Source organism: Phocoena phocoena, chromosome 9, assembly GCF_963924675.1.
Source record: "Phocoena phocoena chromosome 9, mPhoPho1.1, whole genome shotgun sequence".
In the NCBI taxonomy this organism is placed as follows: Eukaryota; Metazoa; Chordata; class Mammalia; order Artiodactyla; family Phocoenidae; genus Phocoena; species Phocoena phocoena.
Window position 1 is genome coordinate 90421290 of NC_089227.1, and position 17880 is coordinate 90439169.

At 41.0% G+C, this 17880-nt stretch overlaps 1 protein-coding gene across 2 annotated transcripts in view; it reads right to left on the reverse strand.

The window, feature by feature from the left end:
• Positions 1–17880, reverse strand: part of DGKI (diacylglycerol kinase iota) — a 461776-nt gene that overhangs the window by 292794 nt on the left and 151102 nt on the right. For both annotated transcript variants that reach the window (XM_065884368.1, XM_065884366.1), the window contains exon 2: positions 1787–1895. In XM_065884368.1, the coding sequence (XP_065740440.1) occupies positions 1787–1895 (109 nt within the window). The remainder of the gene's footprint in view (positions 1–1786; positions 1896–17880) is intronic.

Below are 17880 nucleotides of genomic sequence, written 5' to 3' on the forward strand. Positions count from 1 at the left end.
CCGTTTACAAAGGACTTTCACACTCATTGCCCCCATTTGATCTTAACAACAGCCCTGAAGTCCCCCTTAGGGAGGGGTCACCACTGTCCCCCTCTACCGATGAGGACCCTGAGGCGGAAAGAAATCAAGTGACTTGACTAATGTCACAAAAGGGGCAGAGAAATGATTTAATGGATGTTTCTATCTAAATGATATAAACTCTCTCTCGTTAGAATCTTGCATCTCAGATAGGATCCCACTACTTTGGCAGAGGATTTGGAACACCAGGGATATTAAACTAACTTTTTTGGGTCCCTGTAACACACTCTCATCATTGGCCCATGCATATCCCTTTTTTATTTCATTTACCTGCTTGTTTATATATTTAATTCTTTTTTAATTGTGTAAGCACTACTGTAAATATATTCTACACTCTCTTATGGTTTAAGAGTTTATTAAATAACTGTCCTGGAATAAAGGGAAATTCGAGGAGAGGAACAGTCTTCCTGAACACCAACTCAACATACACAGGCGCTACTGGAGCACTCTTGGACTCCATCAAGGAAGAAGTTGCATTCCAATTAAATTCGGTCTTTTGCCAGGTACTTCATACACCGCATACATTGGTATGTGTCCAGAGTATAAAATAAGGATGTTAGTAAGTGCGTTCTTGGGAAAGAGGGAGAAATATTATAGTATTAAAGGACATTAAATCATAGCCTATGTGCTAAAAATAAAATTGAGTTTAAAAATTCCTCTCCTTCCCCCCACCCTGCCATAGTCTTTCTTATGGGAGGAAAAGAACACGGATTATTCCCTCTGTTCAACTCAACCAGAAATGCTAAACAAGATTCATCATTAAGACCAGACTGGCAGAATCTCAGAGCAGCCCTCCTCTAGCTTCATACGGTTCCTTACATTCCTTCAGAAAGGGACAAGGCCTTTCAGTCCACAGTTAAAAGTGTCTTCAGCCAAGAACTTGACTCACCGAAGACTCTCAGTAGAAGAAATTCGCACGGCACTCTTCAAGGTTAACAGTTTTTGTACATGTCTTTCGGGTAAAACATTAAAATCAGCTAATATACAGCAGACGCAAACTTTTATATATAGAATGGATAAATAACAAGTTCCTACTGTATAGTGCAGGGAACTATATTCAATATTCTGTGATAAGCCATAATGGAAAAGAATATGATAAAGAATGTATATATATGTATAACTGAATCACTTTGCTGTACAGTAGAAATTAACATGACACTGTAAATCAAGTATACTTTAATAAAATAATTTTTTTTAAAAAAAAACAGCTAATATACCCACCCCGCTGATATGAGACCCATCTACCTTTGGGTTAGGGGAGGAAGTCTAGCAAACAGGAGAACATGGAGTGCCTGGAATGTAAAGTGAGGTCATCCTCTCGCAGGAAAAGAATAAAAACAAGAAAAAGAAAAAAAAGGACCAAAAAAGAAAAAGCAGCTTGAGCTAAGGAAATCAAACTTGGACTTTGTGATGTAGCTAAGAGTAAACTCTATTCATCATCAACTTGGCAGGGACCAATAAAGCATGTGTACAGAGGTACTTTTTATCTCACAGCTGCAAACCCAGGCAATAGTGCTTCAAAGGATTCATGAAGTTTTTATTTTAGTTTTCAATACGTCTGACTTCATATAAAGGAGCTATGTTCTTAGGAATCTGGAAATGGAGCCAGGGCTTAGATACCCAGAGACGGATCAGTGAACAATATTGAAAATGATTAAGTCTCGTTGGTAGCTACAGGAATCGTGAGGATGAGACAGCCGACACCTACAGTCCAGTCCAGAGTCGCTCTGGGCTCCTTCGCTGGCCCGTTTGCCACAGGAATGCTGAGGGGATGTGCAGGGGCCAGGTGCTGCAGGCCCGCCCGGGAGATTGCTTTCCTGCAGCAAGAAGAAACACAAAGGAAAACCAACATCAGAAGGTAATACAGAGCTAAACAGTTCCCGTGGGGTAGAAACAATGCCTGAATTAGTCTCCCACATGTGAAGACCTTTGCAAATGTACTGGAATATATCTCTCTAAAGCGTATGGTGAAGGCAGAGGGTGGCAGGTCTCAAAAGACAGGGAGACTGAGGGGACCACCTTAGGGTGATATCGCTTCAGGACCAGAAATTAAAATGTAAGCCCCTATTCAGGGCAGAGGGCGGAATGCAGGTCTCTGTGTTTACAGAAAAGGACCTAAGGCTGGGGTGGTCCCAAATCTTAGACAATTTTAAAGCTACCTGAGACTAAGCAAGAAAAGCAGGCTCATGAGGTTTTCGACTGAAATTCCTCCATTTCCCATCAAAGAGCTCTCCAAGCTGGCTCCCGCCCCAAATTCAGTCTTATGGATCTCAAGAACATCCTCCCTTACCCTTGCAGAGGAATTCTACACATGGCCTGAGGTCCTAAATGGGAAAAGACCGATTTGCATCCTAGAAATCGCACACGCTGAAAGACCAATATCTTACCAAGGTCCGTGGTAAGAAAAATCCAAAACACATTGGTTGGATTTTAGGTTTGTTGAGTGTAACGTAACAGAATTTGGGTCAGAAAGGAGCGAATGAATCAGGGGAGGTTGAGAAAGTCAGGCCTGACACTGGTCTGCAAAGGTAAGAAATCAGAGGAGCTGCTTTAGCAAAGCAAACATGACTGTTGCTGAGCAAGGGGAAGGGAGGAGATAAGAGCCTAGTGGAGAAAGTGAGGACAGCAAGATAAAGGAAGAAAGCGGGGATCACCCACGGAGAGCTTGTGGTACCATCAGGAATAACAGAAGCCCAATTTCTGAAGAGCTCCATCAAAAATGTCGACAGGGCTTCCCTGGTGGCGCAGTGGTTGAGAGTCCGCCTGCCGATGCAGGGGACACGGGTTCGTGCCCCGGTCCGGGAAGATCCCACATGCCGCGGAGCGGCTGGGCCCGTGAGCCATGGCCGCTGAGCCTGCGCATCCGGAGACTGTGCTCCGCAATGGGAGAGGCCACAATAGTGAGAGGCCCGCGTAGCACAAAAAAAAAAAAAAAAAAAAAAGTCAGACAGTGGTCTCAAGTTTAAACGGGAGTGCTGATTTGTGGATTAACTAAGTGGCTCCCTGGACGGGAGAGAAGCGTTCCTCTCCGGGAGGGTCCACATGTGCTCTGAGAATGACCTGAACTAGAATCAGGCGGGCCTTTGTGATGCTGCAGCTCTGAGTCCCGAGTGTCTGAGTGGGGTGTGGGGGGCAGGGATCTGCGCTTACACATGCTTCCCAGGTGCTTCCTTCTGTCGCTAAAGTCTTCACGCTGCTCTACGGGAGTGCAAAAAGATTTTAATCTAAAACGGAACCAGAGGATATGAAATGGAGAGTCTCACACATGTGCCCTCAGGCAAACGAAACATAAGAACTAAGAGATTGATTTCCAGTAAATGCCTGATTTACAGGAGACAGAAACTTATCCCTCAAACAATGAACATTTGCCAAGAATCCCTCCCCATCCTCAAACCAATGAACTTGCTTGGATTCTGGCTGGACTCTCCCTTCTTTGCTCTCTTTGACCATAAGAACAAAACTGTCAGCAGATTCGCCCATAGCTTACTATAGTTTGCGTGCCCCACATTGCACTGCTATTCCCATATAAACTCAATTTCTGGTCATTTGAGCGTGCTTTAGTTTACTTCTTTATTTAGGTTGACAGAGCAAGACAGGGGCCACTAACTACCCCAGGCCTATCAGGTGGTGGGGGGGGAGCCCGAAGGAAAGCACCAGCCACTTCATTACCTACTTTACGTGCATTAGCTCTCTGCAGCCTGTCTCACAGGATGTGCACACTGCAGTAAGAACCTGCCATCTCCGACACTACACCTGCAGAAGCACCAAGTCCCCAGGGAGGCCCAGATGCTCATACAGAGGAACAAGGCTACACACAGACAGTGAGATGGGGAGAGGCAGGCAGTGATGGCCAAATGTATGGTGAATCCCATCACAACCCAGCAGAATCCAAGCTTTGTTGGACTCTAGAAGACAGATGATCTCCCTGTACTGTTCACTGATCTCTGCAAATTCCACCCATTCATGCAATTTGTAAAGGTGAACAAGATGAACAGCAGAACTAAAACCCAAGGGAAGTCTGGGTAGAACCCAGAAGAGAATCCAGGATGTATAGCCAGTAATCAAGGATCAAGTGTGTCTGAGAGTTCAGCAAGTGTCCGGCCTTCTTCCCCTTCCCCGTCCCCTTCCCCTTCGCTTCTTCTTTCTTCTTCTCCTTCTCTTTCTTCTTCCGCCCCTCAGTCCAATGTATATTCCATTTTGTTGAGCCATAAGGAAAGAACACTGGAAGATTCTTCTTCTCCTCCTTCTCCTTCTTCTTTTTTCCTCTCTTTCTCTACACAGGAAGTCCCAGAAACACTGGATAGGTCCTTCAGTAGTTGGAAGTGATCATATCAAGCTTGCCAGTAGCCTATATTCAGAAGCTCCCAGTACTGGGCAGCAAGGCAATGTACTTGTTTTATATAATCCCACAGAGTCATCACAGGCTATGTAGGCCTTTAATGAAGACAGTCTGATGACACCATATTTTTTTCCCTCACTTTCATCAAGGCAAATAACTAACAACATCAATTTTGGCCCTTCACTCCAAAGTATATTCCATTTTCTTGAGCCAAAGGAAAGAACACGGGAAGATTCTTATACGGTGAGCCTTCACCCCCCGGGCACTTTTTTTCTCCACCTGAGTTCAAAGAACTTCTTTAGCATTTTTCATTAGTACTTTTCTCTGGCTTTGAAGGATCCTGTACCGTGATTCTGAGCCACAGTTTTTATCACAAGAAAGCCAGATCTCTGTGGAGTCTGAATCTATAGGTTTCACTTTTGATTTCCTAACAGACACCACAACCTAAATTTAAGTGTTCTAGCAAAAAAAAAAAAATACCAAATGGTGCCTGAGCACAAAGCCTTAGAACAGCTGAAGAATTCCTAAATCTTAGGTGAATGAGAGAAACAAATCCTTCAGTTTTTCATGAACAGCCACAGAGAGTTGTGATCAGAAAAAAGAAAGAAGCGAGGAAATAAAATTCTGTTGTCACGGTAGAAACCACAGGAAAAATGAATTTAACTCATCAGAAGTTGGAGACTGACCACCAAAACCTGATTACTCTTGCTAATGAGGACTGCCAGCAAATTGCTCAAAGAATCCAATTAGGATGCAAGGGATATATGTGTCTCTAGAAGAGCAATGTGGTTATAAGATAAGAGACATACTAACATTTAACCCTGGATAAGCCCTGCAATGAAATTACAGTCACATCATACTCTCTCCCAGCCTGTGAATAGAAATGATTAAGTAAGGGCTTTTGTTGATTATTTATTCCTCATTGTGGACGCAAATTTAAGGCTGGTTTTTTGTAACATTAATAGAAGAAAATTGTATATCTACCACACATAGGAACATTAATTGGGGGGAAATAAATAAGAAACATCAAAGTGGCTACCAGTTTGTAACTGTAAATGGGCCTCACGAAAGGACATTACATAAGAAAGAGAACACATATATATGGAATCTAAGGAAAAAAAAAAAGGTCATGAAGAACCTAGGGGTAAGACGGGAATAAAGACACAGACCTACTAGAGAATGGACTTGAGGATACGGGGAGGGGGAATGGTAAGCTGTGACAAAGTGAGGCAGTGGCATGGACATATATACACTACCAAACGTAAGGTAGATCGCTAGTGGGAAGCAGCCGCATAGCACAGGGAGATCAGCTCGGTGCTTTGTGACCACCTAGAGGGGTGGGATACGGAGGGTGGGAGGGAGGGAGACGAAAGAGGGAAGAGATATGGAAACATATGTATATGTATAACTGATCCACTTTGTTATAAAGCAGAAACTAACACACCATTGTAAAGCAATTATACTCCAATAAAGATGTTAAAAAAAAAAAAGAAAGAGAACAGGAAAAATACATAGAGGTACTACAGGGGGTGGGACGTAACTTCTGATCATAGCTTTCCATTCTTCTAAATAACCGTGGGAGAGAACTCTTTTTCTCCCAATAATTCATACACGTATACACATTTTGTTCCAAAATAAGAAAGCAATTTCATTATTTCTCAGGCCTCAAATAAAATTAGTACAAGTTATCTTTCTATTTGGATTCATCTTGGCTGCAAAAGACGACATTTACAAGTCTGGTAGAATTCGATGCGTGTTGGAGTGGTGGTTATGCTACAATGTGTTCCAATAAAAAAATCAATGGGGTGTCAACTTCTCGTTCTCTCCTCCCGCTCAGAATCCTCCCGAACCCACAGTCAGTAAAACCGTGAAATGCCAATGATCCCTTCTATTAATTTTACAACACTTTGTCGGAGGATGACTATAATGGCAAAAAAAAAAAAAAGTCTTTGAAAAAGAGAAGCATAATAATAACGGTGAAATAGACATTAAAAGAAAATGTTCTAAAACGGAGTTTCAGGTGCACAAAGTCAGAGTTAATGTCAATTACCTGCCATGAGAGACCTTGAACATATTTAAAGTACGAAAGCCGTCATACATTTTAAATAACATTCTATTATTACCTTCACTTCATTCAGTAAGACTATAAACTCTTAAAGGACAGGGCTCAATTCATCTACTAATCTTATTATGTTCTAGCCCGGGGTAGACACAGCGTATATTCAATGAATGCTTTCTGAGTTAATGAGTGAACTTGACCAAGAAGCTAAGCAAAACAGCCTGCTGATTAGATCAAGGGTTGAGAAATCTGATTAGGATGATTTGAATTATATCCCAGGCCTTGCATTTCAGTTCTTTCCCGAGAGAGCCAGAAATCCCTCAAAGCAGCACTTTAAAGATAAAGGCAAAGAGAGGTAGAATCCAGTGTTGAGAAGCCTGAAAGAACTCAAAACGGCTTTGCGATCAACATTAAAATGGAATTTTTGCTACAACATTTGTAAAGGGCATATGATACTGTTAATATTTTGGTAATGTATTTATCAAAAGAAACATGCAGCATGTACTCTTCATAAAGAGAAACTTTTTTTCATTTATGGGAAAACACAGAAGTAAGTGGTTATTTAGCCAGGATACTCTCTAATTATCCATTTTGCAAATTTCCCTCAATTCAGTTTGGTTCTCCTCTTATTCCAGGTTGACGTGGCTCCCGTAATCAATCCATCTCCATCTTGCCAACTCCCTCTGCCAGGGATGCTGCCTATGGGAATAGAATGAGGACCCCACCTGCTGGGAGGAGACACTCCAGCGAGTCAGGAGGTCCCCTAAGCCATGAAGTCTCCTAAAACAAGCAACTTTCACCTTAAAGATTGGTGAACTCATCTCCTTGTTCTAGAAAAGGAACCAGCTGCCTCAAAAGTTACGCTGTACCTTGGTTTAACTCCCCAAGTACCTCAAGCAAGGTCTTACTTATGGTGCATGTTGGTGTTTTCCCCCCGATTCATTGGCACTGACTTTGCCTATATTCAGAGCAGCCCACAATGCTTCTAGGCTGACCCAGACAAGCTGCCTGCCACGCTAAGGAGAGTCTACTCAATAAAAAATTGTCTCACGCCCCACACAAATTCCAAACATCCCACCATAGATTTATGTAGAGGAACAAACCTTGTGTAATTTTTTGAGCCTAAATCTTAATTCATTTTACATATGAACACAGAGTATTTTTTGACGATCTTAACATATATTGACGTTTTCAGGAATATAATTATCATTGAAACAAAGGTTGGCTTTAGTTTCCTAAGGGTCAAAAGTCATTCAGAAAATCACCACTGGCGTTGACTCTTCAACATGTTCTACCTGTATTAGTCTACATTTGTAGCTGTTACTTTCACAGTGATTCTCCAACAGCAGTGTTCAACCTCTGCCTGCAGTGGGGCTTGAGAATCAGTCGATTTAAAGGCCTTCCAGGTATTTCCAGCATGAACCGTGGACTACATAGAACCATGGTTCTACATAGAACCACTGTTCTACATAGATGTGCAAGCATCTGACCACTTCATTCTGTCTGCTAATGTGACTAAGCCCTGGCATTTATATACTGAAATACATTTATTCATTCAACAATGTACTTACTACTGACCATCTATTTCATACCAAGCACTGTTCTAGATGTTTAGGATACATAAATGAATAAAGCATATATAAATTGCTGGTTTTGTGAAGCCTCTAGCAGGAAATACATTTCACCAGGCACTGTTTCATTTTACATTTCTTATGCATCCCTCACAATGAGGTAGGTACATTTATGATCCCCTAATTTACAATTAAAAGAATTATAGCACAAAACGGTTAAGCTACGCGTCCAAGATCACACAGATGGGAAGAGGTCCAAGTGAGATTTGAATCCAGGCATCTTACTCCAGATTATACATACTTAACCATTACACAGCCCCACGCTTGTATGAAATGGTGACAGCACATACTTACATGGCAAGAGAGACATATGATACAATTAGCCTCTTACGATCCTAATTTTGTAGCTGCCTCAATTGTAAGTGTCTTACCTCCACAAGAAGAACGTAAGCTTCTAGAGAGAGGTCAATTTGGGAGGCATTAGATCGCACAGGTTGAGAACACACCCTACCTTACCCATCACCAGCTACGTAGTCAAGTTGCTTGACCTCTCTTAGCCTCCGTTTCCTTCTATTTCAAATAAGAATAATACTATCCAACTCAGAGAGTAGCTAGGATCACATTTTTTAAACGTGTGCAGGATGTCTGGCACATGGCAAGCACAATAGATAATCACGGTTATTCTTATTCTCTCAAACACACTGGCTGGCCCCAAAGCTAGGTATGTGGGAAATCTCTGAATAAATATGTGCTTTTTATTCAATTGCTCTCAAATATTCCAGGTTCCCTGGACTCTTCATTCAGTAAACATTTAACAAGCCTCCATTACGTGTCAGGCAGTTCAAAGGGGTTATTCAAACACGAGATCCTTCTCCAATCACGGTAAATAATTCCACAGTTGCCAGAGGAATCATTCTTCTTCCCCGACTTGCCTAACTGCCTAGAGCAAAATTAAGCGGCACCACACTCTCCCCTCAGACAAATTTACCAACACATTTTTTAAAAATGCAAAATCCAAATGACATTGGAATTATTTCATTATATTCATGTAAATGAACGCAATACCAAAAAGCATTTTGTTTGGTTAATCTGTAAAGCAGACTGCTAAATGCCCCTGAGAACTTGTGAACCCACTGTGGGGATTTATTTCCCAATCCTAATTCATTATCAGCACATTCCTAAAGCAATGCTGGCATGGGGTTGGCGTGGGATGTGGCAAGAAACCTCATTTTTAAATGAGGCAAGATTTCTTTTACTGGGATCCTCTCAGGAGCTAATGATATTCTTCTCCTTAAGGTATCAGTTGAGGGGAAAAGTAAGCCTTGGGAATGGAGAAGTAATCAAACTGTTTGGAGTTGAATTGTGTTCCCCCCACCAAAATTCATCTGATGAAGTCCTAATCCCCAGTATACCAGAATGTGACCTTATTTGGCGATAAGGTCTTTACAGAGATAATCAAGTTAAAATGAGGGCCTTAGAGTGGGCCCCTAATCCAATATGACTGGCGTCCTTATGAAAGGGAAGATTTGGATAGACACACACATAAGGAGAACGCCATGTGAAAATAAAGGCAGAGATCAGGGTGGTGTGTCTACAAGCCAAGGAAGGTCAAGGATTGCCAGCAAACCACAGTAGCTAGAGGAGAGAGGCCTGGACCAGATTCTCCCTCACAGCCTCAGAAGCCCCTCCCACAGGCCAGCACCTTGATCTTAAACCTCCAGCCTCCAGAACTGTGAGACAATAAATTTCTGTTGGTAAGACACTCAGTATGTGGTACTTTGTTATGGCAACCCCAGCAAATAGACATCTTTCATAGCAAATACACACATTTCAAAGCTAGGCCCACAATTTGGATTTACTATGACAGGGTTTGGCTAACTTCAAAATGTGGACTTCTCTCTTCCAATTGCCCCCGTGAAACTTTGCGTACCTTCCTATCATAATTCTACCCTTCAGAAACTAATAATACTTAAACAGAAACACATCCTTATGGAAAAACCACTGTCAAAAACAACATTCTCACACAAATGGTGAGCATCCGACAAAGTTTTATTTAATTCATTAATGAGGTAACCAACAGGGGAGAAAAATGCAAAATCAAAGTGTGTATAAGAAATTGTGTATGACAAACTGACTCTTTATTATAGAAAGGAAATGCCTAAACAGACCGCTGAATCTGCTGTAGCAGTAGCTAACCTTCCGCAGGTTAGTAAGACCTTAGCCCCTGTGGCATTCACTTTTCTTTGATCTATAAAATCGTGACACGTCCGCTTTTCACAGGTTAACCTCTAACTTTATGGGGATATAAACTTCCAGCACCTCTATCAGTGGTGGATAATTAATCAACTCTACAGAGACAACAAAATTACAGCACCCGAGAGTATCGGGTAAGAGTCAGTTACTAAGAAACAAGGTGCTGCTTCTATTAGAGCAGGCTAATTAGAATATGCTCTAATAAAATAACAATTTAAAAAATCAAACAAGACCCCTTTTTCCATCATCAAAATTGGGGATAATTTCATTCTCACTATTCATGGGTCAAACTATTAATCAGAATTTGTTGTACAGCTTCACATATGTCTGGAATATTCTGGAAAATCTCATAAAATACATGATCTTACTCTCCAGACAACAATAATAATAATCTATTGGGCACCTAGTATGCATCGGACATTATTTTAACCATTTTCTCTTAAGCTGGAAACCGATGTTACCAAGTTCACTGGACAGCGTGGGGGGGACCGAGGGCAGAAGGTCTGGCAAAATAAGAAGCTGAACTGTGATGTGATTACAACAGAAACCTCAGCTGATCTCACATAAAGTTCTGGAGCCAGAATGGCCCTTCAGAGTTGTCCCAATTTCAGGCAGAGACAAGATTTTGAACCTCCACATCAACCAGTCTTTGGTTGTGGGCAGCCCCCTGGAAGGGCATAACACAGGCAAGAGATTCTTTTATGCTGGGGCAATGCCTGGCAACCATCAACAGCCAATACTCCTTGAAGCTGGAAAAATAAGCACCTTGGTCCTGAGAAGGCATGTGGCAGCCACCCACGGCATCCACTAAACACCTCTGATACTCCTGACAGACTTACGAAATGGGTCATTTTATTATGTCCATTTTACTGATGGGACAACTGACATTAGAAAGGTTAAGGAACTTATATAAGCCGTACAGCTCAGAAGTAATGAGGCCAAGACTGGAGCCCAGATGTCTGGTTCCAAAGGCTCCATCAATCTGCATTCCCTCTGAAAGGGAAAAGGAGGGAAGAGAAGGGAAGGCAAAGTAGGAGAGGGAGGGAAGGATGGACAAGATGGTACAAGGACTGGGCATGCAGTGGCTTGAAGTGACCCATGAAATGCTCTGGTGTGGTGGGCGGGGGCAGAAGGACATTTTAAGAACACAGTCTAATGTCCACTTGGAAGTTGTATTGCTGTCATGGAAGTACGTCCTTTACCTCTGCCGTATTTCCTACCCGCTCTTATATCTTCTGGGAAGTCTACTCCTGGCTTAAACGCAGTGAGGTTTTATGAATGTGAAAACTGAAGAAGGGGCTGAATTTTACATCTAGGTCAATGAATATAGAATCGACTGTCTACTGGGATAGAAAGATAATCCGAAATTGAACAAATTTAGAAAAAGCATGAGCCTGCGAACAGAAATAACTTTAAGAACATAAGCCCTTTGGGAATCCACAGAATTTAGGGGAAAGAATTTAGATTTCCAGAGGGTTGTTCCCAGTAAAACTAGCAACAGGAAACGCTTGTCTTTACAGCCCCCCTCCCCATTTCCATGCTAGGACACTTCCCGACCTCCTTCAACTTCCCGTCACCCTGGCACCTTTGCTGCTTCCACCGCAATCTTGTTCAACTGGTAATGCCACTGAACAGATAACCCAACAGTTTTGTCAACTGAAAACAGTTTAGGATATTTCCCTCATAAGGGTATGTACAGTCTCTAAAGAGACTCATGGAAATGCAAAAACTGTCATGATCCAAAGAAATGGAGTCAAATGATATTCAAAGTAGTTAAAATAATTTTCCTAAGCTACAATCCAGAATATTGTAAATATAGATGGGGTGGGGGTGGGGGTGGGGTTAGAGGCAGAGACCTACTGCCTACTTTGAGACCAGCCCTAGGCACGATGGCTAGGTTTACAGAGAGGCTCAAGAGCATGTGTCTTCTCCACTTGTATCAGTGAGAGAAGGGTCCTGGCAAAAAAGAGAACTCACCTCAGATGGTTCAGATGAAGAGACCTCCATAAAGGGATTACTTAAAAGTAAGGTTAGGGAATAAACCACTCCCTGATCTCGAGACTTACATTCCTGATCTCGAGACTTACAATAAAGCTAAAGAACCCAGGAACATGTGGTATTGAAGAAAAGAGACATCAAAGCACCCAGAGACTAGGGAGCTGGTGAATGTTTGTCTTGGTGCAGTAAACCAGGATCAGTAACAAATCAACGGACATCTCAGCCTTCTCTTTAGCAGACAAAGGAAGTCCAGGCTCATAAGTCTCTTCTCACATTTCTTATTTTTCAAATCTTTTAGCTACATTTGCAACTCTACCAGACTTTCTCTGAAATCAACTTGGCTGTCAGCTGTATCTCTGGGTCCAAGGTAGAGGACAAAGTACCTTATTTAAGGTCAAATAGCTAGTTGGTGGTACAGCTGGGAATAGAAATCAGGTGTCTTCACCTCAGCCCAACTTACCTACATTATCACTGTATGGCTTCCGTCCATCCCATCCAGCTTGGCCAGCAAGTGTACATGTTCTTTGCATTTTCCCTGCCCGCCTAGCAACTGACTCATCACTACCCAGATCCTCATGCTTCATGCGCATCCTGCAGGGCCACTTATGAAAAACGAAATTATGACTAAAACTTTCAACAAGCTAGAAAGAGAAAACAAGTCTTCAATCTGATAAAAGGTATGTCTGAAAAATATATAAGTAACATCATACATACATAACATTTCCCCCCTAATACTGAAACAAAATATGTCTAGTCTCACCACTTCTATTCAACATTGTACTAGAAGTCCTAGCCAGTATAGTAAAAGAGAAAAATAATTAGGAAAAAATATATATATATTGGGAAGGAAAAAGTAAAACTTTTAATCTGCAGATGGCATGATTGTGTAAAATCATGTAAAATCCCAAGTAATCTATCAGAATTAACATGTGAGTTTGCAGTCATAGTGTCCAGAAGCCATATACAAAAATCAACTGTATTTCTATACATAAGCAATTACAAACTGAAAATTTTAAAATACCATCAAAAATGACATTCGAAAAAGTGAACTATTAGGTATAAATCTAAGAGAATATGTGTAAGACCTTATACTGAAAACTACAAAACTTTACTGAGAGAAATTAAAGAAGTTGTTAATAAATATATAAATATTTGCATATTGAAAGACTCAATAATGTTAACACGTCACATCTTCCCAAAATGACACATGGATTCAACACAACTCCTGTCAAAACCCAGCTGATATTAAAATGTATATATTAGAAATGAAAATAATACATAAAGTAGTCCAAAATCTTGAAAAAGAAGAAAAAGTTGAAGGACTTGCTCTACCCAATTTAAAACTTACTATAAAGACAAATCAAGAGCATGTGACATCAAAGAAAGAATTGACAATTAGATCAATGGAAAAGAATAAAGATTCCAGAAATAGAGCCACACATGTATGACTTCAAAAGCGGCACTGAAACATGTCAATGGGGAAAAGAGAAGTTTTAACAAATGATATTGAAAAAAATGGTTATTCATACTGGAAAGAAATTTAAGTTGATCCCTATCACACACTGTATACAAACAATGCTTTAAGAGGGATTACAGATACAAACCTAGAAGGTAAAACTACTTCAGTTTCTAGAAAGAAATATGACCTTGGAGTAGACAATGATTTTTTTTTTTTAGATAGGATACAGAAAGTTCTAGCCATACAAGGAGAAGATGACAAACAGGAAATCATCAAAATTAAAAACTTCTACTTATCAAAAAAGGTATCAAAAGATACTTCACACTCTGCATTCCCATTCCTGTGCCAACAGTGGAAAAGGCAGAATCAGAACCTCTGAAAAACCGCTCCTTCATAGAAGCAATGAGAACACTGGCTAAATTGTCAAAAATCATTATTTTTCAGAACTCTGGAAATTACCAATTGATCAGATGAGGCTGGCAGCAGAACTGGCCTTGGCTAGCCACAGGGCAGGCTGAGCGCTTCATCTTGGACCAATGGTAGCTTCAGTCTGCTCCACTGACCAGGGCGTAGCCCACACTGCTCCCTCTGCATTAACCATCCCGACAGAGATGTTGTCTTCTCGCCCACCTGATGGCAGGCTGGAAGTTGCATCAACATGCAGTCTTCTAATGTCCAGGGTTTGCTGTTGTTGTTTGCCTCCAGCATACCCAGGATGTATCATTGTGATGATACTAACAAGACTGCACTTGCTCGACCAAAAAAAAAAAAAAAATTAACTACCTGTTTCTCAGAGCCTGAGTGGGATCAATCTTTTAAAATTTTAGGGAACCAAGAACTTGCGGGGATCCCAACGTTTGCCCCCATTTTGCCTGGCAGTCCCCCACCAAGTCATCTCTTCACAATTTTGTTTCTTCTACTGAATGGCCTGGCAGCCAAGTCCATGAGCTAAGTGTGCGCCCTAATGGGGGTTGTCTGCAGACACGCCCAACTTGCAGGACTATTCTCTCTGAGCCCTCTCCCTTTCCCCCTAGTAGCAGCTGGAGAATGAGAGAAGCAATGAAACTTTCTTCACTAACATTGTACTCTGAACAAAGCAACATCTTCTCTTCTACCCTCCCTTTCTATCAATTTACAGGAATGGAGAGAAGAGCTGGGTAGAATAATTTTCTGATCGTAGCCCTCCCAAGAGGTGTCTGATCTTAACCTCTGGCAGCTCTCCAAACTTAGAATGTGTGATCCTTGGTGTGTTCGCGGTCTTCAGCTTTGAGACTTGGCCATAAGTCCAAGGTAACAAGAAAAAACCCATTCAGTAAGGGCTTTTAAGAAAGGGGGAGGCGGTATATTTAGGAAAAATAAAGTGAGTTTCAGAATCAGACTCTTAGACATTCAGTATTTATATTCAATGCTTATTATGTACTGCACAGAAGTACAATGAATTGCTGGTTGTAGAGAAGTAAACAAAATGCTCAGGGTCCCTCCTCTTGTTGAGCTTATGACCCTGGTACAGAAAACAGATAGTAAATAAGTAAATAAACACGTGAATTATTGCTGAGAGATACAACTGTTATGAAGGGAATAATAGGAATAAGTGGTGCAGGAGGGGAATGACGGTGATATGGGAAGCTACCAGGAGGAAGTGACAGAAGTAGGATTTAAAGTAACCTGGAGTCGAAGTCTCGTTCTCCCACCTGCTAAATATATGATCTACCTATGACTCAATGTCGCTTAGACCAATTTCTTCATCTGTAAAACGGGAAGACTAATTTATACTACATGGGGTTGTTGTGGAGATTTAATTAAGTAAGAATATTAAAGGCACCTTTTCCCTGTTACTTTCTTAGAACACAATAAAGGTTTTAAAAAGGCGTCTAAGGGTTTCCCTGGTGGCGCAGTGGTTGAGAGTCCGCCTGCCGCTGCAGGGGACACGGGTTTGTGCCCCGGTCCGGGAGGATCCCATATGCTGCGGCGTGGCTGGGCCCGTGAGCCATGGCTGCTGAGCCTGTGAGTCCGGAGCCTGTGCTCTGCAACGGGAGTAGACCACAACAGTGAGAGGCCTGCGTACTGCAAAAAAAAAAAAAAAAAAAAAAGGCATCTAAGGCATCTATCTTCATTAAACAGAGGATTCGCACTGTAAAGTGGAAACTGAACTGGACCAGAATAAAAATTTAAAAGAAAAACAACAGATTCAACACTTATTAACTTTATAACTCTGGGCAAGCCACGTAACAGCGCCAAGCCTTCTTTTCCTCAACTGTAAAAGTGAGAAGACAGCACCTTACAGAGTATATGAGGCTATAGACTACTTTATAAAATAAAAATATTTATTCGTAAAGCTCCAGTGTCCTTGATATGATAAAATAATGAACATTCACTCTTAAGCAGAGATGGATTTATCATGAAACTAATGAAGCTTAAACTTTAAGGTGTCTCACTTGTATGTGCCACTGTGAGTCACAGAATTTTGCATGTGGGAGAGTTAGACAAGATGCAGTGAGGGAGTATTTACATGTAAACATTTCTGGTGTATTGTCTAAAGAGAACTCAGGGAAAAACAGAGGCTAAGTCTCAAAGACTCCATTCATGCATCTACAGGAAAAATATCTGTCTTGGATATTGGTACCAAGTGAAAGAAGGAAAAATATCTTCTCTGGATATTTGGCTATAAGCTAGCCTTTACATAAGTTTGCTCCCTGGGCTGTCCCAAAGACTTCAACCCAAATAATTAGTTTGAAGTAGGTATGGGTTAATAAATTTCCCTGAGTGTCTAAGAGTAAATACAAGTCCGCCCTAGAGAAACCAGTTTTAAACGAAGGTCTCAAAAGAATTCCAAGAAAGTACCAAGACACCAGAAATTTCTATCAGAAATCACGAACACAGGAGAATAAAATGGACTCAATGAGTATAAGCCAGCAAAAACAACAGACTCTAGAATACTAAAATGGTCATAACTAGAATATAAAACAACTATGTTTGGTGTCCTTAAAGACATAAAAAAAAGGATTAAGATTAAAGAACAAGAGACTATAAATAAATAACTGTATTTTTTAAAGAATATAGATAACCTTTAATAAGGAAAACTAATTAAAAGCAAATAATAAATGGGTACATGGTATATAGAAGCAACAGAAAAGAAAAATTAGCAAACTATAAGGCAGATCTAAAGAAATTATCCAGAATGCATAACAGAGATAGAAAATAGGAAAGGAAAGTTAACAGTTGTAGAAAACAGCGAGAAAGTAAATGTAACATACATATGTCTATTAGAGTTTCAGAAAGAGAAGAGACAGAATTGGGCAGAGGCAAACTTAAAGACATATTAGAAAGTCATCAAAACACCCAAAAAAGAGGAGATCTTTGTTCACGTGGTGGAAGACTTTTTAAAGACGTCAGTTCTCCCCTGAATGATCTATGGATTCATAAAATTCCATTCAAAATTCCCATAGGCTTTTGGGTGACCCTGACAGACTAATTCTAAAATTTATATAGAAGAGCAAAGAACAAAAGTGGCCAAGACTCCAGAAAAAAAAAAAACAAATGGAAGTAGGGCTAGCATTAACAGATATCAAGACTTGTTATAAAATGTTAACAATTAATACAGTGTGGTATTAACCCAGGAATAGACAAGCTGAGCAATGAAACAAAAAAATGCGACTCAGTAACAGACCAAAACATACATGAAAACTTGATTTATGACAGAACTGGCATTGTAGAATAGTGAGGAAAGATACGTTTTTCAATAAATGGTCCCTCAAAAATTGATTATCCTTACAGAAGAAAAAGGAATTGGACCCTACCTCAAAGGACACATAAAAATTGATCCCAGGTAGGGCTTCCCTGGTGGCGCAGTGGTTGAGAATCCGCCTGCCGATGCAGGGGACGTGGGTTTGTGCCCCGGTCCGGGAGGATCCCACATGCCGCGGAGCGGCTGGGCCCATGAGCCATGGCCACTGAGCCTGCGCGTCCGGAGCCTGTGCTCCGCAACGGGAGAAGGCACAACAGTGAGAGGCCCGCGTACCGCAAAAAAAAAAAAAAAAAAAAAAAAAAATTGATCTCAGGTAAGTTAAAGATGGAAATGTGAAACACAAAACTAGGTAATATTCAGAAAATAATATAGGAAAGT